Genomic DNA, 22,668 nt, shown 5'->3' on the forward strand with positions numbered 1-22,668 from the left:
TTCTGTTTGCTTTTCAACATTGGAGACTTTCCACAGCCATGGGCTGGACTTTTATTTGCACTCTAGCTGTAGAAGCAGCTGATGAGCTTCAGTGAGAATAATCTTTTGTAAGTGAAAACACCCTGGTTTTATTGAGGTGTTGGGGGAAAAAAAGTTTACCTAAGATGAGCCCTCTTCAAGAAATCACGTTTTTGCTTAAGAGCTTCCCACATGATTTCAGTGGTAAAATTAGTGTTCTCTAGAAGCACAGATAAAGCTGTAGAGATAAGAAATGGGCTCTGTGCCTTTTCACTGAGCTACTGATTAAGTTAATATTTGCTATGGTAACTCTTGTCTTAAAAACAACAGTCTTGGTATCTTGGTTCTACCTCCACAGTGCTGTTCCTGCTTAGTGTTTGATAACACTGGGAAGGGGGGAAATAAAGGCTGGGTAGGCTGGGAATTGCTCTTAAAAGAAAAAAAAAAAAAGGTAATGTGTTGTTGAATGTGTTGTTGCAGTTGTGTTTCTTTTGGGAAGGGGCATATGGGGATATTGCTTCAGTTATTCTGGCTTCTGTGGACTCTGTCTCCTCTAATTGCCTACAGACAGAAGAGGAAATGACTTCAAACTGAGAGTAGGTTCATATTAGGAAATATTAGTTAGCAGGAAAAACTTCTTTACTCAGAAAAGGGGTGGTGAGGCCCTGGCACAGGGTGCCCAGAGGAGCTGTGGCTGCTCCTGGATCCCCGAAGTGCCCAAGGCCAGGTTGGACAGGGCTTGCACACCCTGGGATGGTGGAAGGTCCTTTCGAGGTCAGGAGCTTGGAACTGGATGATTTTTAAGGTCCTTCTCCTCAACCCTCCTTCATCCTCTGTCTTTACCTCCTCATCGTCGCTCCACCATGGAGGCTGGGTTGAGGCAACCTCCCTCAGTCGGATTTCAGGATGTGCATCGTTATTTGCCGCTTGGACAAAGCGATCTGGATATTACTGTAAATACACGGCCGTGCTTTCGCTGGGAGCCGCAGTCCCCACAGAACTGCCTGGTTATGCTACGGCTACCGGCGGTGAAGCCCCACGAACCGGAATACAACACCCCCATCGCTCTGGGACTATCCCAGCGGTGCTCCCTTTCCTCCTGCAGAAGGAAAAGGGCGCAGTTTCTATGAAAAATTAAGATTGTCCCGCGCCCTCCCCCGCCCCAGCCCGCCGCCTCAGCGCCCCTTCCCACAATGCCCTGCCCGGCAACAGCGTCCCACGTGACCCGCGGCCCCAACATGGCGGCTCCCAGCGGCCGCCGGCCGCAGCCCGCGGGGCCGGGCGGGGGCAGCGCCGCCGGGCCCGGGGCTCTGCGGGGCGCCGAGGAGGACGCCGAGGGTCTCTACGTGGCGGTGGAGCGGTGCCCGCTCTGCAACACCACGCGCCGCCGCCTCACCTGCGCCAAGTGCGTGCAGAGCGGCGACTTCGTCTTCTTCGACGGGCGCGACTCCGAGAGGTACCGGCGGCGCTGAGGGGAGCGGGGCGGGCTCTCCCTGCCCTGCTGCGGTCGCTGTGCCTCAGGGCCGGGCATGGGGACCGGGTTGTGCCCCTTCCCCGCTGTCCTGGGGCTCGGGGGGCTCGGGGTGTGGGTGGGGAACGCTCTGGGGGCCGCCGGGCCCACCCTGAGACTGGGGATGGACACAGCAGGACCCTCGGTACGAGCCTTGAAATCATAATAGTTTTAATAATAATAATAATAATAATAATAATTAAGGAGTGACCCCGAGTTTCACTCGGTCAGGTGCAGATGCGTCCGTGGCGATGTAGCCACAGAAGCTCCAGTTCAGGGCACAGATACCCGTGCAGTGTTGTTTCATACGATTTACCTCTTTTTGTCAACACTCCTTGAAACAGTAGTTTTCTAAATCGTTAAGCGAAGTTAGGAAGCTGTATAAGAAAGAAAAATAAATATTTTCTTGTGTGTATACCCATAAATGTGGACAAAAAAAGTATCCACTTCATGGTGTGCCACGCTGCTCCTTCTGGAGCGCTGGCTCTCCCTGCATGAGCGCTGTGCCCATAAACAAATTTCCTCATGGAATGACTCAGGTGGCTCCTCCAGCGCTGCCGTCCAGCCCAGATTCTTCAAAAGTCCCCAGGGCCATGTCTGGAAGGGCTCTGATTCTTGGCTGGCACCGTGTTCCTGGTCCCTCGTTAGCAGCTGTTGGGAGCGATTCCTGGGGCTATTTTGGGAAGTGTGTGGGGTGGCCGTGTCCTCGCTCCAAAGGCTCCTTGTGTCCCCAGGAACAAGGGGACAGTGGTGCCTTTCACCCACCAACATCCACGGGAGTGGGGAAATGCTGTCAGCCAGTGTGAGTCAGCTTGCAGAACTCAGACTTTAGTCTGTCACTAAAGTCTGTCTGTCTGTTCCCTTTTTTAATGTAAAAAAAGCTGTGTTGGAGAACCACAAACTAGATTTAGCCTGTCTAAAATAGGTGGAAAACGTGTAGTTGTGTGAGACTGCTTGGGGTTTTCTGCAGATTCTATTAAAAGGTTGGATATGGAGCTTGGAATATAAACCAAGTTTGGTTTTTTTCCTGTCTCTTTTGCAGCCTTAAGTTTTTGGCTAAACATCAGGTTTAATTATAGAAATTCAACTGTAGCCTTTGTTAGAGTTGAAGCCCTGTTGTTTTGTATTAACCAAGGCTTAAGAAGTCTCTGCCCATCAGGAAAATGAAGTCATAAAGAAGCAGCTTTAGCCAAAGTACCAGAAGCAGCAGTGTAAGAGAAAACCCTCTTTATCTTCTCACATGAGACAGGATCAGCTTTTCTGTCTGACAGTTGTCACTGCATCTTCCTGAGAAGCTTTCACTGCCCCACTTGTCTGTGGCTGGAAAGGCTCCTGTGTATTTACCTTGTGTTTTTTAACTGCAAGGATTAAATCTCTTCTTATTTTTTGTTTTTTGGTCTTTTTTCCCCGCTTCTCTGCCTGGACATCACAGTTCCATCTCTAGGGTCACTGCTGCTGTATTAACCTGGGGCCTCCCTACACACTCCATTTCCCCAGGCTTTGTTTCTCCTGCTGCTCAGAACTTTTCCATCAATTAGTTGCAGTAGTGCAATTCATTAAAAATGGCAAATTTATTTTAATGAATTAAAGGAGTAGCACATCTGTATGAATAACACAATTTCCCCAATGGCTGCAGGAACTCTGTGTAGGGACAAAAGCTTGAGTTTTGAGGATAATGGGATTATGTTTAAACCGTGCCTGAAACATTTTGTTTGCATCCTCTAATTAATATATGGAATTACTGATTTAAGAGTGGGGAAGGGGTCAGTTTTCTTTGTTTGCTCTTTGTGGGTGTCTCTGAATTTCTTGTGATGTGAGCCCTGGGAGAGGGGGAGATGTTTGAAACGGTGACCAGGGCAGAGCCATGCAGGGACAGGTGCAGTTCACTGGGTGCCTTTCAGCTGCTGTTTACAGCCAGCGTTGTTTATTTATTTATTTTATGCCTTCTAGTAGTGCCTGGGTTAATTTTAGATCAGCCACTGCTGGAGGAGTGTCATGGCAAGGGCTTTGCTGAGTGGCTCAGTGTGAGAAATTCAGAATGTGGAAGTGTTTGGGGGCACTTGGGCCTCCCATTTGTCTTTTTGAAGTGTTACAGATGGGGGAAAAGGATCATTATCTTCCTGGCTAAATAGAAGGAAACCAAGCATTACTCCTTGTATCCAACAGTGGTTTATTTTTAGAATATTCTTGTGAATTTTCCTTATATGAAGACAAACAATTTCATGTTCTAATTATTTCAGATTTCACGGGACTATTTTGTGAGCTAACTTTTAGAAGAGCTGCAGTAAGTTTTTCTTCTGTCTGGCAAAAATCACACCCCATATCTGTGAGGGGGAGAGACTGAGGAGCTGTTAAGATTAATTCCTTAAGGAGAGCTACAATTAAGGATGAGTAGTCCAGAAGTCCTCCAGTAGAACAGTCACTGCCATCCTTCCTTTCATGACTAATGTGTTGTGTGTTCAAAAGCCAAGCTGGCGTCTCGATGTTGGTCTCAGCTCAGAGGTTCTTCTTCCTCCTGGGAGTGTCCTCCAGCCTGTGGTGTGCATAAATTCTCAGAGTGTGTTTCCCAGACTGCTGAATTGCTTTGCTTTGTGTATCTGCAGATGGCAAAAGCCAAAGACAATGTAATTGTGATGTCTGAGCCTGGCTAATTTCTCCAAGCTATGGGTTCTGGTTAGCAATAGTGATTTTTTTCAGCAGTTATAGTGAATATTTTGCCCTCAGCTCCTTCAGCATTAATCAACTCCTGTAGATTAATATGTAGATTCATGTAGGAAGCCCCTCTCTCTGGTTGCTTCTCTCTAATCATGAACATGTGGAAATAAGCCAGGCAACCACAGAAAATCTCACCTTAATGTGATAAGACTTGAGGAAAGAGAAACATTTCACGGGTAATTCAAGATGTTCTCTCCTCTCAGTTTACATTTGATGGGAGTTCCTATAATAATTCATCCCAAGTTTTGCTTTTTTGCCAAATGGAAAGGCTGAAGATACATAAAGAAGAAGGAGTTGCAGGGTGCAGTGCAGTAGAACTCAGAGCTATATAAAGCAGTGGAAATGTTTGCTCAGGAGGAAGCTGCTGGAGGGTTTGCTAGGAGCTGTTTGACATCGCTGCGAAGCGCGTGGTGAGCTGCAATTTCTGCAGGCTTCCACAAACACTTCTGCCTTCCCTCCACAGCCAGAACTTCATTTATTCCTCTGTTCTGTGACAGATCATTCAGCTTTTTGCTGGTGTGATGGACAGGAACTGGGTGATTCTGTTCAGTCAGGGTCTGTGCCCACGAATCCAGCTCAGGAACCCAGAATTGCCAGGTGACCCCAGCCTGGGTGGCTGCTGGGTGAGCTCTGTGTTTCTGGGCCAGGGGATTTTTGGTGGCAGCCAAAGGTGGGGGTGCAGTAGGTGTGCTCTGCTCTGTGGTAAACAGGAGGCTCATGCAGGGCCTTTTGTCATTTCCAGGGTGACTCCTGGGGTGAGGACACACAGGAAGAGGGGATGAGCTGGGCTGAGCAGCTGGGCTCCAGTTGCACCACATTCCTCCAGCTCACGTGTGGCCTCTGGCTTTTGTGCCAAGCACCTGCATTTGGTTTTGGTTTGTTTTGGAAGGAAAACAGATTCTTTTGCTTGACTGCAAAAGCAGCAGCCAGTGGTTTTGTTGTTCTAATGCTAATGTCATCTGGGAGGGTGGTTACACAGGCTCTGAATCCAAAGGTAGTCACCAAGCTTTCAGCACTTGAAGGAAAAAAGTGAAGCATTTTGAAGTTTTACCTGAAATCAAATCCACAGAGAAACAGAGAAGGAAATCCAAGATGTCATCCTGTCAAGGCTTAGTGTACTGTTCTTTCTAAATAAAGCATAAACGTCCATGAAATGAAAGTAAAATCATAAAATCTCACATGGTTTGGGTTGGAAGGGACCTTAAGGACCATCTAGTTCCAACCCCTGCCATGGGAACCTTCATGCTCCATCCTGCCTGGCCTTGAACACTTCCAGGGATGGAGCATCTACAAATACCATAGCTCTGTTAGGATGAAATCATCGATTCTCTGTGTTGCAAAGAAAAATAGAATGAACTGGGGAGCAATAAGGGGGGCAGAATGTGGCTTCTGTATACTCAAAGGGTGAAAACACAGGATGATGAATCCTGCAAAAATTTCTTTCTGATCAGTTCCCATATCCTAGAGTCCAGTGAAGCAGAGCTGAAGCAGACATTTGGGTCATGGGCTATGTGAAATAGTACTATTAATTTCTCCAGTGACTGAAGGTCTTTTAAAGTACTCCATGTTTTTTGTAACACACAAAACACTGCTCTTGCTAAGCTATAAATCTAGAAATAGCAGTAATTTGCTATTTGTTTGATAGTTCAACACTCTGATGTTTCTCCAGCTTACAGGCTCTGTTGCAATTCCAGTGAGACTCATGCTCTAGAATTCTGCAAGAGTTTTACACATTTAGCCATTAACTTCCCCAGATCAAGACAGATAGCTGAGGTTTGGAGAATCCCCAAGCTTCACTTTTATTATCTTTTTCAGACAACTTACAGTGCTGTAATTGTGCAAAATATCAATAAAAGAATTTAATCTCTTCCAGGTTTTCAGACAAGAAAGAAAGGCTGATGCATCTTAAAACCAAACAGAGAGAATTCCAAAAACAGTAAGTTGTATTTATTAAATTGATATAAAAGCTAAGAGATCTCATAAAAGGAAACAGTCTCTTTTAACACACTGTTGCTGCAGACAGATGAAGTCCAGATAGTCATAAAACTTTCAATCATGTTTTTTCCTCTAGTGTTTTGAAGGCCATGGAAGGGAAAGAAATAACTGATCAGCTGGTGAGTTGCTCCAAGTGTCCCATGGTTTTTAAACTCTCTGAATTCCTAGATCTCATAGTTTAAAGTTACAGTGTACCTTGAGGGCATTGTGCTGCTTTCCCAAAGAGCCTGTTGTAAGCAAAACTGAAATGGGCTCTGCCAGCAGAGTGTTCCAAGCTGTCTGAATTTCTCATCTCTCACTAGATATTTGTTCAGTAACTTACTTTACCAATTGACTTTATAGCTAAGCCCTCGTTTTGTTTGTGGCATTCTTCTGTGCACAAAACACTGTATGAAATATTTAGTTGTTTGATCCATTCAAGAGCATCCTGCTACTTTTTGCACTAAAGCTGCTGGCTTTGCTGTTAATCATTAGTTCAGCATGTTTGAAGTCACTTGTGCCCTAGAGTTGCTGAATGTTCTTTTTCAGAGATGGAAAATAATGTCTTGCAAGATGAGGATTGAGCAGCTGAAACAGACCATTTGCAAAGAAAATGATGAAATGACAAGACGTGAGTAATGCCTGTGCTTTTGTGATGTGGAAAAACTCCCCGTGCCTTAGAGTGAAAAATCAATCGAGGTGAATTTGGACGTCAGGTTTTTTTTTTTTTAATGGTGAATTTCCAAACAGTTGCTTCCTAAATCAACTTGAAGGCAAATCACTGAGTGGATTTTGGCCTTTTTATGCTTGGGTTTTAATTAGCAAACAGCAGACATTATTCAGCTGGATGGAGATGGTTTTGCAGCAGCTTTAAGAGCAAATGCTTAGCAGCCTGTGACTCTGGCTGTGTCCCTAGAGATGGCTGTATTCAGTGTAGTGTTTCTGATCACTTCCTCTTGATAAGGAGCAGCAAACAGCTCTGCAGCTGTCACAGATTTCCTGAAACTGCTGAATTTTAACCCACACCTGTCTGAAAATCCAAAAATCCTACTTGAGCAAGAGTCACTGAAATTAGGGTGTAGGCTCCATTCAGAAACTTCAGTTTTTGAAACCCATCAGATTGTTTTACACTAAATTTGCAGGGTCATTTTTCAGAAGAGAATATGCAGCTCTCCTTACAATCTACATGCAAGGGAAGTAGAGGAAGCATATTCAGAAGCATATTGATTGAATCTGGGATATTTTTATGGCTTGAAATTCAAGAGGAGCCATACAGAGAGTGGAAGCAGAGGCAGAGCCTGAGAAGAGTCATAAAGGATTAGCACGGGCTTGGGATGAAAAATCAAAAAGGCTGAGATGCAAAATTATTTTCAATTAAAAAGGAGGATGGATAGTAACAATAATAAATGGATGATAAAGAAAAGGTGAGGGAGCAGAAAAGTGTGTTAGTCAACAGGAAATAGCAATAACACTGCAGAGAAGTCTGAGGCATTCATTCAGTGCTGCCTTTGCTTCATCTTCCTGCAAAGAAAATGGGATCAGCTGCTTAGCCAGGTTAAATTTGACATCATGAGAGGACTCAGTTGCAGACTAAGGAAGGAAACAGATAACTACACATTAGTTTGTTTTATGGAAGCCAGGGAACAAGCTGAGGTGGTCTGTGGAGCACTTGGGAGCCTGAGTGAGGAGGCTGAGAGCAGCACCTGCCTTCAAAGGGTGCAGCAAGGCAGAACCCCAGAGTGATGGCCCAGGAATCCTGTCACACACCTAGGGGGGCTCTGCTGGTAACTGCCAGGCAAGGTGGGTAAAAACAGCCATCACTTGGTTATGGTATTCCTGTCAAATCCATGTTCTGTTATTTATGTCATGATATTCATGCCCAATCAGCCCCTCATCTGGGGATCAGGTGCTGCAGTGGAGGATGAAGCAGAAGCTGCACGTAACTTGGATTTGGGCACTGCCTGAAACTGTCTTGTGAGCAAACCAAATTTGCTCTGGGTGTAACCTCTGCAAGGTCATCACAGAAGGTTGGAAAAGCTTCATTCAAAGAGTGGTGGCACTGGTCAAGCTGAGGAGGTGAGGCAGGTGGAGCTCAGCAGGAGCCGGTTCCTGGCCCAGTTCCTGGCAGTATTTCCCATAATAGCTCAGTAGAACAGAGGGTGGAATGGAGGAAGCCAGGCTGGATGGTGAGATGACTTCTGTGGAGACCAGGACCAAGTTGAAAATCATGCAGATTAATAGACAGCATCATCCTGAAAGAACAAAATCAAGGTACACATTGTTATAAAGAGAAACATAAACCCAGAATGGGGGATGGTGGTGAGATTTGGCAGGAAGGGATCTGGGGAATTGCAAATTAAATAAAAATTATCAATCTTGTGCTGCTCCAGAAAGGTTCAGGCCTCTTTCTGGGTTAACTAATATAAGTGCTGTATTTAAGATGGAAGCAGTTATCCTGCTGTGCCAGGTGTTGTTGTTGCTTCAGTGGAAACCTGGTGTCCAATTTAAACAATTTAAGAAAGATACAAATAATCAGAGGAAAGTCTGAGCATTGGAAATTGAATAGAACAGCTAAGAAAATTCATGTTTGGTTTAGAGAGGAGGAAGTTGAAGAAAAACAAGCTTTTCAGTGGGTAGAAGATTATTGTTATGGAGATTAGATTATGACTTTTTGTCTTTTGCCTGTGAAGAAAGGAGAAGAGGAAATCAATGTGACTTTAAGGAATTAGTCACCTCTTCTCAAAATGCTCTGCTCTGGAGGTGGCAGAGTTAGGACCAACCAGGGAGTGGAGTTCTCCATTTTCCCACTGTTCTGTGGAATTTATTATCTGCAGCTTTTGCAACTTCTCTTGACTCACAGTGAATTTGATTAGATGTAACCTAAAAACTGAGCTGACTATTGCCCAACTAACCTATTGTTAGCTCAGTTGCTTTTGGAGAGAGACCAGGAATGAATTCCAGCTGTGAGTAGCCAACAGATCAGGATCCAACTTGGTCACTTTTGGTCCACATTAAAAAGAGTGGAAAGGTTGTTTCTCTGCTCTTGGATGTGGCATAGTTTAATTTTCTGAAATAAAAACCATTTCTAGAACACTGGGTTCCTGCTTTTGGAGTTGACTCTCCTGGAGACCTCAATAATTGGTGGTGCTTAAAATAATGTTTTAAAATCTGTGTTTGCCTTCTTTCCATGCAGAACAGTTCAAGGAGACAGGCTTGCAAATCCCTGGCAGAGCTCTCTGGGCAGAGATCAGTGTGCCTGGGCTTGCATTTATCAGGCAGTGCAGGTGTGTGGGACACAGTGGTGTCCTGAAATACTCCTAGGGACAGATTTTTAATCACCTCATAAACTGGGTCATAAAGCAGAGGTGCTGTGCAGAGGGCAGGACAGTTGTCTGTGCACTGGGACTGCTGAAGAGGAAATTTCAGTGCAGTGTCTCCCTATTCCCAAATAATTGCTGTTGGACCTGCAGGGAAGGGAGTTCACTCTGAAAAAGTAGCCTTTCAAGTCAAACATGAATGTGAAAATGGAGCAGCTGGACCTTTTCCTCCTCAGCCTCTCTCCTGTTCTTTTTGCAAAGGGAGAGTTTGGGAATGTGACTGCAAGTGTTAATTGATTTTCTGTTGATGTTACAGGGCTGCTTAAAGGAAGGGGAGTTATAGCTGACACATTAGGGATTCTGGCATTGCCCAGAATAAAGTGGATTTTTCTACTGCTCCTCTAACAGGAGTCACTTATTTATATTATATAAACCTGAGGATCATTAGTTCTTATCTTCATGGAGGAGCTTTTCTCACCTCCTTTAATTTGGGACTTTGCATCTCCCACATACCAGATCTTCCTTCCTACCAGACACACCATGGATTGCAGCAGATCAGATGACTGGAAATAATTCCTGATGTTCAGAGAGAGCAGCCTCTGTGTCTGCAGGGGCAGGCACACCTCAAACTAGGGCACAGGGAGAGTTTTAAACATGTACTTGGGGAGAGCACAAGAAATCTTGCCCTGTGTTTTTAAGAGACAGAGGTGGCTGACTCTCATTACTGCAGCTACTTATTTTATATCTGAATGAGCAGATTTTAGGATCATCAAGGTTGCAAAAGACCTTTAGGATCATCAGGCCCCACCTTGGATGCTTCAAGGTGCTCTTGCAGGGTATTTTTCCAAACCTCACACACGTGGAGTGAATCCAGGCAGTTGCAGCACTTCAGCCCATGAGCACAATTCCCATTTGTGAGTGGAAAGGGAGATAGCAAATGTTCCCTGTGGGAACAAGGAGCCTGCACTGTTGGGATCCAAGTGCTGTGAGAGCACATCCATGAGAGAATCCCAAATAACCCACACTAGCAGCAGCACAGGTGCCAGGACTGGTGAATGAAGATGCTATCTGCACTTGATTTTGGCTGCAAGCAGGGCAGGGCTTTTTTGGCCAGCACAATGCAAACGTGTACAGTCAGGCTATTTCTGTCAGGATGATTAGCTCAGGAGTTTAATTAAACTGGGAAATCTTGGCTTTTGTGCTCCAAATCCAGAAATAGCTGGGTAAAAGATAGGGAAAGAATAATCCCAGTTGCAGTCCCTTTGGAGATCTTCAGAGGAGATTAAAAAGTTGTACCACTGAGCAGCTGGAAGAAGTTAATAGTTTAGCAGGGTTTTCTGTTTGAAGCTGCCAGAGATCTTGTTTTCCATAAATATTAATAAAGCTTTTCTCAAGCTTTTCCTGCAAGCACTTCCCAGCTCCTTTTCCAAGGGATAACATCTGCTGCTGTTCTCACAGACACAGAGGGGCTGCTGAGGATTAAAGAGGAGAACCAGAAGCATTATCGCAGGGCTCAGAGGCACCAGGAGAAGAAGGAGAAAATCCAGAAGCACAACAGGAAACTGGGAGACCTGGTGGAGAAAAAAACCTACGACCTGAAAACGCAGTACGAGCACCTGGCCAACCTGCGGCGCGCGCACATCCTGGAGCTGACCTCGGTCATCTTCCCCATGGAGGAGGTGAAGACAAGCATGAGGTATGGCAGCCTTGTCCTTTTGGGATCCTTTTGCTTGGTTTTAGGCACCCAGAAGGGAGCTGTGTCAGTCTCAGGTAGGTAGTCTGGCTCCCTTGGGGTCTGTGAGGAGGAGGAGTTGTGTTCTCACCCACAGATGGAGGTCTGGGATGGAAGAATCTGAATCTGGAGGTGCTTGCATTTCCCCAAAATTTATATTTTAAATTTCCTTAAAATATATATTCCCCATCCCTGGAAGTGTTCAGGGCCAGGCTGGACAGGGCTTGGAGCAGCCTGGTCTAGTCTAGTGGAAGGTATCCCTGCCCATGGCAAGGGTAGAACGAGATGAGGTGTCCCTTCCAACCCAAACCTTTCTAGGATTCTACAAAGCAGGTAATTAAAAATCCCAGAGCAAATGAAAGTAGTTTTGGGAATGAGGAGTTTTGCAGAAGTGGTCTGTAAGGTCCTTTCCAATCCATACCATCCCCAGAACATCTGAATCTGGAGGTGCTTGCATCTCCCCACTGAGAGATATGAGCTGAATGTTCAGTGTTAAACTTCCTTAAAATATGGATTCCCTATCCATGGAAGTGTTCAGGGCCAGGCTGGACAGGGCTTGGAGCAGCTTGGGATAGTGGAAGGTGTCCCTGCCCATGGTAGGGGTGGAATGAGATGGTCTGTAAGGCCCCTTCCAACCCAAACCTTTCTAGGATTCTACAAAAACAGGTAATTAAAAATCCCAGAGCAAATGAAAGTAGTTTTGGGAATGAGGAGTTTTGCAGAAGTGGTCTGTAAGGTCCTTTCCAACCCAAACCATTCCTGGATTCTACAAAACCAGCCAGTTAAAAACCCCACAGTGAACAAATGAAAGTAGTTTTGGGACTGAGGACTTTTACAGGAGCGTTCCTCCAAGCACTTTGCCCTGGGTGAAACGCGGCTCAGTGCCTGCCAAGTGTGTGTTTGATTCCATTGCCACCCACTTCTCTCCAACCCCTGTGGGGCCTGCAGGGACCCAGCAGACGTGTCCTCAGAGAGTGACAATGCCATGACCTCCAGCACTGTGAGCAAGCTGGCAGAGGCACGGAGAACCACGTACCTGTCCGGGAGGTGGGTGTGTGACGACCACAACGGGGACACCAGCATCAGCATCACGGGGCCCTGGATCATCCTCCCCAACAACGGGGACTACTCTGCTTACTACAACTGGGTGGAGGAGAAGAAGACTACACAGGGACCTGGTAAGGGGCAAGGCGTGGTTTTAGGCAGCTGGGACACTTTGGGTGCCAGCAGAAGGCACTGAGGAGCATAAACCGGTCCGTTTGTTCTCAGCCTGAGCCAGAAATAAATGCCAGAATAGGGGTTTTAGGAGAAGATTCCCTGCCCAGTTGAAACTAGGTGGTCTTTAAGGTCCCTTCCAACTCAAAGCATTCTGTGATTTTATGACCAGTCTGCTGAAATCTTCTTTTGCATGAAATTCTCACTGGGATGCACAGCACAGTGAAATAGAGAAAGTTAATTATTCACAGTTTTGACACAGTTCACATGTCATCATCTTAACAGGAATTCCAAGAATTACTATTTTCTTCCAGCTTCTGACAGATTTCACTGGAAATGATTGCTAGATTCAGGCTGTTCTCCTTGCTTAGAAATGACATATTCCAGAGTAGACTCCAGGAACATATTAACCCACCCACCAAGACTTCATTTAAAACCAAGATTTCATGTTGTTTTTATTTCTTTCAGATATGGAACATAATAACCCTGCTCATACCATCAGTGCTGCATTGTGCTATGCAACTCAGCTCGTTAACACTTTGTCTCTCATACTTGATGTAAATCTTCCCAAGAAGCTCTGCAACAGGCAAGTAAAAATACAGCAGGGGAATCAGTGACCTCAGTTTGAGCAAAAAAAGTCATGAATTGGAGCAGCTTTTGACAACATGGGTGGCTTGTGGATTTTTGTGCTGTTTGAGGGGAGGGCTAGCAGGATTTTAGACCACAGTTAACAGTCCCTCCCTCCTTTTTTACTTCCTGAGAGGGAGACCAGGCATCAGAGTTGAAACTAACACCTCTCTAATTGACATGTTCAGCATCCTCAAATGAGAGATGAAATATGGCAGTGCACAAATGGCACTTTTCATTTCACTGGATCCCACTGTGCTTCACAAAATCCCAGCTCAGTCCAGCAGCTCTTGATCAGCTCTGCTGCCTCCTGTGCTGTGCGACAAGTGCTGTAACATGGCATGGCAGCAGTGTCATTCCCATGGGATAAAAAACCCAGGAGTAAACCCCATATAGGATGCAGAGCACTGGTAGAATTTTGGTGTCTGTGTGGAGCAGCTGGGATCTGCACAGAAGGAGCTGCAGGCCTGCTCAGACTCCCAGGGGTTCCAGATGTGCTGCTGAGATTCTTTTAAGTGTTTTAAAACAGTGGTTGTCAAAGTGAGGACACAAAAGTTGTGCAGAGTTTCAGCTTTTTCCCACCCTGTGGCTGAGGGCTTGGAACCAGATGATCTGAAAGTCTCTTCCAACCCAAACCATTCTGTGATTCTCTGATTCTTATTTGGGTGTTCAGCCCTCACAGAAGGAAAAGGTTGGGAACAGGAAATGATGCAAGACTTTAAAGGAGATCTGAAACAGTTTGGCTCAGGTGGATCTGAGTTCCCTACAGTTCACACCACCTGTCCTGTGGAAAATGGTGAGGCCAGGGCAAGCAGAGCTTGTTGACAAAATGCTCACAGTCCTGCTAGGTTTAAAATTAATCTCCTCAGCACTCTAGAGCTGGCTGCAGACTTTGAACAAGTGCTCGCTGCGAGGATTTCTGCTCCAGGATTTGTTAGGAAGCCAGGGCATGGAATGCTGATGTCTCCAGTAAATGTATTTTCACAGCATTTTGTTTTTCTGTGTGGTTTTGTGTGTGTGGTGTTTTAACAGTGAATTCTGTGGAGAGAATCTCAGCAGACACAGGTTCACACGGGCAGTGAAGAAGCTGAATGCTAATATCCTCCACCTCTGCTTCTCTCAGGTAGGGGGGTGCACATTTCATATCTTTAAATAGCTTTTCAAATATCACCTGTGCCTGCTGGTTTCCTTCAGGACCTGATCATGTTTTATTTTTTTCCCTTCCCCATGTCAGCATGTAAATTTAGATCTGTTGCACCCCCTGCATACCCTCAGGAACCTCATGTACCTGGTCAGCCCAGACACCGAGAACTTGGGCAGGTAAGAAAAGCAAAATGTGAACTCTCCTCTGGCTGAATCCCTTTGGAATTGATGCCTTTGCCTTGTTACTTGTGAGGGAAATTCTCTTCTGCTGTGCCTATAGATCAGTCCTCAGCACAGAAATCAGGGTAGGTCCAGGAGGAGGAAAGACTGGACAGAAAAAGAGGCTCCTGAGTAGGGAATTAAATTTACAGCTGTGTGTTTGCTGTTTGCTCCTGCCTATGGCAGGCTCAGCTGGAGGCTTTGCAGCTGATGATGGACTCATTTCCCCTCCAGCCAGGAGCAGGAACTCCTTCCCTCCAGGGAACAGCAGCACAAATGCCAGGCAGCTTTGCCATGCTCCAAGCGTGACCCTGCCCACGCCTTGCCAACATGCAAATACCTGAGAGCATCCAGAAACACAAACCCTGAACAGAATCCCAGGCAAACCTTTCCCAGAATACTTCCAGTCAATGAACTGCCTAGACCAAAGCTGACCCTTTAAACAATACTCATTTATATGTAAATTAAGATTAAAGACAACTGTTCCCTTAGCTTAGAACGTGATGAAAAGAACATCAGTTCTGGCATGCACACCCCAGGTTTAATAATTTATTTCTTTTTTTTTACAAGTTAAATATAAGAAAGCAAACAACACCGATTTCCCCATTGGGATAACCCAGACACAAGTCACTTGTGCCCAAGACAGTCTGCAAATATTTGTTTGATGTGCCTGATGTTTTATTCCCCCCTTAAACACAGTGAGTGATGTTCTGAAATCTGCTTTTCTGCTTTGTTCTCTTGTACGGATCTGGTTTTATTCAAAAACCTGCAGTGCCACTAAGAGGAGCTGCCTGTTCCCACTTCCTTGTGTTCTCTGCATCTATCCCTACTGAGCCAGCCCACAGACATGGGGAGCCACATCTTTGTGGAAGATTTTGGACAAAAAAAAAAATCTGTGCTTGCTGCCTGAAATAGAGTGCTGGAAATAGCCAGAGGATGGAGAGCTCAAAGGAAAGCAGCTGCTCTGAAGGGTGCAGGGCTGCAGTGGGCACCTGTGCAGGTGTCCCAGAGCTCCCCATGCATCAGCTGGGTGCAGAGAGTAAAAGAAAGGGTTACAGGAGAGCTGGGTAAGATACCCACCAGGCTGCTGAGTGGCTTTACAGACACCACTGGGAGCAGAGAGTCTGAGCTGGTTGAAATGAGGCACATGCACTTAGCAGAGACATTAATTACCCACAGTAATGAAGGTGGGGGTTCTGTTTCCTTCTGTCATCCTCTCAAGGCTGGATGAGGTTCTGGGATGGATGCTGTCATCAGGCAGGAGTTGCTGGGCTCAGGACAGGGAGAAGGGTGGGACTCAGTGGCCTTTGTTAGAGAGAGGAGGTCACTTGAGATGATCTAATGGTCCCTTCTGGCCTCAGCCCTGATGACTCCTTCTTGTGTTGCCTTGTTAAGCAGAAGGCTTTGCCAGGAGGCAGAGCTCCCATTGCTTTCCAGATTATGAAGGAGGAGTGTTTGCCTTTCATTTCTCAGCTGGCTGCAAAGTTTGCAACAACCAGCTCTCTTTGTTTTCCTTTAGATACCTAAGCCTGTGGTTGCCTGACAATCTCCTTTATATGCTGCTGCTTTCATATGCTTATAATTTTACCAAGCTTTAATTATCTGGATTAATATTTCCCATGACAAATCACTGCTTAAGGCTCCTTCTCCCACTAAGGCTGGATAAACTCTTGCCTGTGTTAAGTGGTCACTGTGTTTAATGGTGGGACTCAGTGATCTTGGGGGTCTTTTCCAACCTAAATGATTCCATGATTCCATCAAATTCCTGCTCGTGTTCACAGGGCAGATTTATGGCTTGGAGTCAGCTCTGTCAGGGACTCTGCTTGCTGTGGGGAATCTTCCTTTTTCCATGGAATCCAGGCAGCCCAAAGCAGTGGGATGGGCAGGATGCAATCGCCTCTCCCACCAGGCAGTGGCAGCAGGGAACTCTGAGTCACAGCACAGCTGGGACCCTGCAGGAGCCTGGGGATGCAACCCATGGCCCTGCTCAGGAGAGGCTGAGGGAGCTGGGGCTGAACCCCTCCAGAGGGGACCCGATCCTTGTCTGTCCCTGCCTGCAGGGAGGGCTCAGAGACAGAGCAGGCTCTGCTCCAGGGGCCCAGCAATGGCACCAGAGCAACGAGCAGGAGGTGATGCCCACGAGTTCCACCTGAACGTGAGGAAGAACTTCTCTGTGCAGTGACTGAGCCCTGAGCAGAGACCAGAGAGGGTGTGGAGCCTCCCTCACTGGGGATATTTCAGAGACATCTGGGCACAATCCTGTGCCCTGTGCTCTGGGATGATGAGATTGGACCAGATGAGCCACTGTGGTGACTTCCAGCCTGAGCTACTCTGTGATTCTGTGTTTGGAGTGCCTCCAGGGGAGACCCCTCAGCCTCTCTGGGCAGCCTGTTCCAGTGTCTGGCCAACCTCAGAGTGAGAAAGAGCTTGAGGTGTTCTTGGGGCAGAGTGGGAAGTCTCCACTGATGAGACTCTGAAGTCTCTCTGGTTGTGCCAGACCTGGAGTTGCAGGTTCAGCCTGACAGAGCTGAGCTCTCTTGGTGTTGGAAATTAAAGCTGCTCCACATCAAGGCAGGATTCCCCCAGTGGAGCCCTGAGTTATCACCAGTAGCTTTCTCTGCTCTGTGTTCCTCTGTCCCTGCCAGAGCAGAACTGCTCTCCCTCCCACCGTTCCCTGGCCCTTCCTGGGCCAGGTGTTTGTGTTACATCCAAGGGGGTGACACCAAGCTCCCTCTGCCAGCTGATAGAGACAGGGCACTTCATTTCTGCTGTGCCTGGCAGAGCAGGCTGCTGTGGGTGGGAGAACAGAGGCACTGATGGGGTCCCCCCCACAGGTCCGGCCCCTTTGAAATCAGCGCCGACCTGGAGGACTCCATGGAGTTTGTGGAGCCGAGCGCAGGCGGGCGAGACGGACGAGAGCGGCGACGAGCGCGTGAGCGACGAGGAGACGGACCTGGGCACGGACTGGGAGAACCTGCCCAGCCCCAGGTTCTGTGACATCCCCTCTCAGCAGGTGGAGATGCTGCAGAGCCAGAGCACCCAGGTGTCCCAGCCCATCGCCAGCAGCAGCGCGGGCGGGATGATCTCGTCGGCCGCCGCCTCGGTCACCTCGTGGCTCAAGGCCTACACCGGGCACCGCTAGCGGGCTGTGCCAGGAACCCCTCCCTGACTGGGCTGTGATCAACCTTTACCTATTCTGTTAAGTAGTGCCTGGAACAAAGGAAAGGTCAGACTTCGTTTTGTAAACCGGAGAAAACCTTTTTATTTCCCCAAGACGACTGCGAGAGCCCCGTTTTGTAAATGAGCTCCGTGCTCCCGACGGATCCTGCCAGGGCACTTCGTGTCTCGGTTCTGTCTGCATCGAGGATTGGCAAAGGACCCAGCCACCTCCAGCTCTACTTTCTGAAGAAGAAACAGATTTTGGAGTGTTTGGATCAGGAAGGCTGCTCAGGGTGCGGTCTGGACAGTGGTGCAAATGCAGCTCCCACTTTCTTAACTCCTTACAGGGTTTTCCTTTGTGTGTGTGTGTGTTTTAAATCTGTCTTGCATAACGCAAAAATGCGCATTTCTAAATTTTTTTCATTCAGGACATGAAAATTATGCATTTTTAACATGTTTTCTAATCTCTGTTGCCATATTTTTAATACAAATGATCAGCATGGACGGGGAATTCACACAGCAAATTGCTCTTGGTTTAGATTTGGTTGTGAATCTTTACCCAGTTTTGCCATAGAAAACTGGCTTGTTTCATGCTGTTTCCACTGGTAGGTGTAGAAGTTTTGTGTTGTGCTGAGGCACACAAGCTCTGTACTCTTAATACCATGCACCAAAGAAACACTGGACATTCTCTTGCTAGACCCACATTGGATGCTGATACAGAATTGCATTGTTGCAATAATATCCATCGGTTACCACACCACGTTGCCACTTTTTAGCATTAGAAAAACCCCATTTCAAGCCAGTTTGGTGAAGTCACGTGCTCTCCACACTACATGTGTTTTTAACCCTATTTTATTGTATGTTCGTGCTGGGGTTTGTTGTTTACTGACTGCCAAGAAGTTGGTTTGGTTCCCCTGGCACAGCTGGCTCGTGGAACCCCAGGAGGTGAGTGCTGAAAGGTGACTTGGTCAGCAAGGGCTCCTCCTCTTCCTCTGCCCTGCAGGAGGGGACACCCACGGGTGGTTTGCTCAGCAGAGCTTCCAACGTTTACATTTAGAGCTGGGACAGTTCCTCCACAGGGCCAGCCAAGGAAGAGCCTCCTGCCCTCCCTCCACGAGGGAGGATTTCTGCCACTGCCCCTCAGCTCCTGGGGACACAGCTCCTGACGAGGACGTGGTGACAGAGGCCACATCCCTGCCTGCTCCCAGCTCCAGGGCTGGCTTTCCCAGCCACCTCACAGGGTGTTTTGTGGTGCATTTCTGTCTCCCTCTCCAGGCTGGCCAGTGCTGCCTCTGTCCCCACGCAGGAGGGGTGGGAAGCCAGGTGTGGCAGTGACACCCACGTGCCACCCACCCCTCCATGGCAGCTGCTTCTCTTTAGCCCTGAGCTGGGCATCTGTTGTCAGTAGTTTCTCCTCATTTTTCTTTTTCTCTTATTTTTTTTTTTTAAACCAAAGACCCTTAACTCCGCACGTTGTCAGACAACGCCAGCCTCGCTCCTGCCGCTGCTCTGCTCCAAGAGTTGGGTTTGTTTCAGGAGAACAGCCCAGGCCCCTGGGCTGCTGCAGCTGATGGGGGCCATGGCCCCTGCCCCGCTGCCAGGCTGGGCTCTGGGCTCTCTTGGCTCACAGCACTTTAGCACGCACAGCTCTGAGCAACCAGCACACGCCAGTATTGGAAACTGGGCTCACAGCCCAGCCCCTTCTGCTTCCCTGTGTATTTTGCACTGGACCCCACCATCTAAATCCCTTTTTTGTTGTTGTTTTTTAATAGGCATTTCAGTCCCTTTTTCATTGCTGCCTTTGTGCTTTGAGCCCCAGAAGGTCAGGCCATGACTCAGCTTCGTGCACTGTCACTGAACTTAGGGAAAGAAAATCCAACACAATAACTTTTCTAAGCCATATTCTTCCTATCCATGTTTTCCAAAATAATTTATTTGCAACCGTGTCATATTCTGAGAGTGCACAAGGGCACCGTGGGGGTGTTCAAATGTGTTGGGGTGGGGCTTTTCATGGAACCTTTTTTTGTAACAGAACACAAGGTTGTGGTGGTTTTTTTAAAAGTGTTTTGCACATGTGTAGCTGAGGAAGAATTGTGTGTGTCCAAACCTTGAGTGCAATCACCAGGATTCGTTTCCCAGGTTATTTGGGGGGGTGAGGGAGGGAGGGAGGGAGGGCAGGAATATCCATAATTATAAATATTTGAAGGCAGCCAGCTGAGAGTTTACAAAACTTTTTGTGTAGCATGAACATGGGAATTTCAGTTCTGGCCAGGACTTCTGGTGGTGAGCAGTGACCTGGGGTGGCCAATTTGGGCTGCCAAGGAAGAGCCTGATTGCAGGGCCCAGCCCTGTGCTGAAAATCAGGTGCCTGTGCAGGGTCTCAGGTGGAACACCCAGGGTGGCTTTTTCACCTGGGGAAACTCACGGCCCCCCTCTCACAACTTCCAGACTTAAGATGTAACTAAACACAAATGGTTTGGGTTTTTTGGGTTTTTTTTTGGTTTTGTTTTTTTTTTTTTTTTCTTCTAAATTTTATTGTATTATTGCAATAAATCTTTAACAGTAATTTTTTTAAAGTTGTATATTTATGACTGTTACTTCTGTGTGGTTTGTTTTTCACCGTGCTGGGCAAAGTACACAAGAATTTCCAGCCTTGGAAGCATCACAGGGACCAGACCTGTTACAGTGCAATCAGTCATACAGAGGTGGAATAAGCAATACCCATTCTAAAAAAATACTCTTACATAAAATAACTGCATCTCCATGGGAGCAGGGGGTGGAGTCCTGCACAGCACACACACACACCCACACCCCTCTATGTACATGTAAACCTCTTGGGTGAGCCTGGCTGGGGCAGCTCCTGTGCTGGGGATGTTTCTGCAGGTGGTGGATTCCTCCTGCATGCAAAGCTCCTCGTTACAGGCTCATTTCAGGCTGCAGGAAGGTGCCCATCCATCTTTTGAGGGATGGAGTTGTTCAAGTGAAGCAGTGTCAGAGTGCCAGGGATGGGAAAGGGCCCAGGGATGCCCACGGGCTCTGGTGGTTCACAGGCTGCTGTGGACAGACAGTGGAGGACAAACAACCCCTCCCACTGCATTTCTTGTGATTATGGGATGGGGAGGACCCATGGCCCTGTGATTGCTGGCTGCTGGGCAGGTCATGGCCTTGCTCACAGCACAGGCAGCTCATGGCCAGGGCAAAGCCAGGTCTGGCCCTGAGCTCAGCTCCTGCAGACAATACTCAAACCAATTCTGCTTAGGCAGCACCAGCAGCTTTTGTCCTCTGCCCACTCTGGTTTGTGGCAGGAGAGCAGCTGAAAATGGCCTCACCTGTCCCTACACCAGCACTGCCTGGACCAGCCAAAGGCAGGTGGGAAGGGGAAACAGCCCCAGGTGAGGCTTCAGCACCATTTCCACCGTGCAAGAGTGGGAGTTCAGCCTCAGGTTGGATCTGTCAGTGCAGTTTTGTGCAGCTGTGAAATCACAGAATGGTTTGGGTTGGAAGGGACCTTAAAGATCCCCCAAGAAGGGACCTTGTTCCACCCCCTGCCATGGCAGGGACACCTTCCACTGTCCCAGGCTGCTCCAAGCCCTGTCCAACCTGGCCTTGGGCACTGCCAGGGATCCAGGGGCAGCCACAGCTGCTCTGGGCACCCTCTGCCAGGGCCTCAGCATCTTGACAAGAAAGAATTTTTTTCTCAATCTCCCATCCATCCCTGCCCTCTGGCACTGGCAGCCATTCCCTGTGTCCTGTCCCTCCATCCCTTGTCCCCAGTCCCTCTCCAGCTCTCCTGGAGCCCCTTCAGGCCCTGCCAGGGGCTCTGAGCTCTCCCTGGAGCTTTCCCTTCTCCAGGGGAGCACCCCCAGCTCTCCCAGCCTGGCTCAGAGCAGAGGAGCTCCAGCCCTGGAGCTTTTCCATGGCCTTCCCAACAGCTCCAGGGGCTGCACGGGGCAGAGGCTGCAGGACCTGGGTCCAAACCAAGGAACTGAGCTCTGCTGCAGCACCCCAGGGCTTCTCCACAGGGAACAGGGCCCAGCAAAGGGAAAAGCTGCTTCAGAAACAGCCAGGATGGAGCAAGAGCCCAACCACAAGGCTCAGCCACAGGCAGCTTTCACAGTGCTGTCCATGCCAGGAGAGCCCCAGAGCTTGGTGAAAACTGGAAGCTTATGGACAATGGAAATGTTATTACAACTTCTTTGCAGGCCTATCTGGAAATTCAGTCCAGAAACTCCAAATGCTCCCAGGCAGGGAAGTCAAGCACATGGTGCAGTCCTTCATCCTCAGTTCTAAACACTGAACTTTGTAAATCCAACACTGGATTTTATTTTTTTTTAATTGCTTCCAATTAACCCCAAACCCTAACATTCATCAGACCTTGGCTTCTCTCTGAACCATCCCTTAAGGAAACAGAAATCTGCATTTTACAATGTTACAGGAGAAAAAAAAAAAAAAGCCTGCAGGCAGCTCAGCATGGCAACACTCAGAACCAACTCATTTCTGGATGTAAAAGCTTGCTCTGTGAAACAATTTTTAACAGCAATGCTGTGCAGGAGGGACAGTTCCAGCAGACAATGATATAAATGATGCATAAACCAGCCCATGCTCCCCAGCCAGCCTGGGGGCAGGGCAGGGATGGGGTAGGGGAGGCAGCAAGTTGTCCTCTGGCTTTACCTGCTCCAAGAACAAAATAGCCTCATGATATTATTTTATCCTCATTTTTCCCCTTGTTCAACAAAGGTGACCAAAATCTCACACCCTGCTCCAAATAAAATGACCTCACTGGCCCCTTATCTAATTGCAAAATATTTTCCTCTGCCACTCCATTCCAGCCTTGCAGGGACTTTCCTTGTTGCTGTCAGCCTCAAGTTTTCCAGAGTCTTGGGTGGGGGAGCAGGAAAGCAGCTTCTTTCCCTTTTCCCCTCATCAGAATTGAGCTGAAGGCTTTTGATGCCGATGGCTTTGGCAAAACAACAGCCTGGGGGTTGCTTGTGCTGCTGGTCCAGGTGCAGCTGAGGGAGCAGAGGGGAGTTTGGGTGAAG

The 22,668-nt window shown here is 47.7% G+C and overlaps 1 protein-coding gene across 1 annotated transcript; it reads left to right on the forward strand.

The window, feature by feature from the left end:
• The first annotated feature begins 1,256 nt into the window (after nucleotides 1-1,256).
• Nucleotides 1,257-20,123, forward strand: ATG14 (autophagy related 14). Its single transcript, XM_036384299.2, is given in 11 exon segments — nucleotides 1,257-1,474; nucleotides 6,117-6,179; nucleotides 6,315-6,357; nucleotides 6,767-6,848; nucleotides 10,993-11,230; nucleotides 12,215-12,444; nucleotides 12,950-13,067; nucleotides 14,141-14,231; nucleotides 14,343-14,428; nucleotides 17,305-17,368; nucleotides 17,370-20,123. Coding segments are annotated over 11 exon segments (1,476 nt in total). The 3' UTR covers nucleotides 17,613-20,123.
• Nucleotides 20,124-22,668: the final 2,545 nt, after the last annotated feature.

Source organism: Molothrus ater, chromosome 6 (genome assembly GCF_012460135.2).
Source record: "Molothrus ater isolate BHLD 08-10-18 breed brown headed cowbird chromosome 6, BPBGC_Mater_1.1, whole genome shotgun sequence".
Classification (NCBI taxonomy): Eukaryota; Metazoa; Chordata; class Aves; order Passeriformes; family Icteridae; genus Molothrus; species Molothrus ater.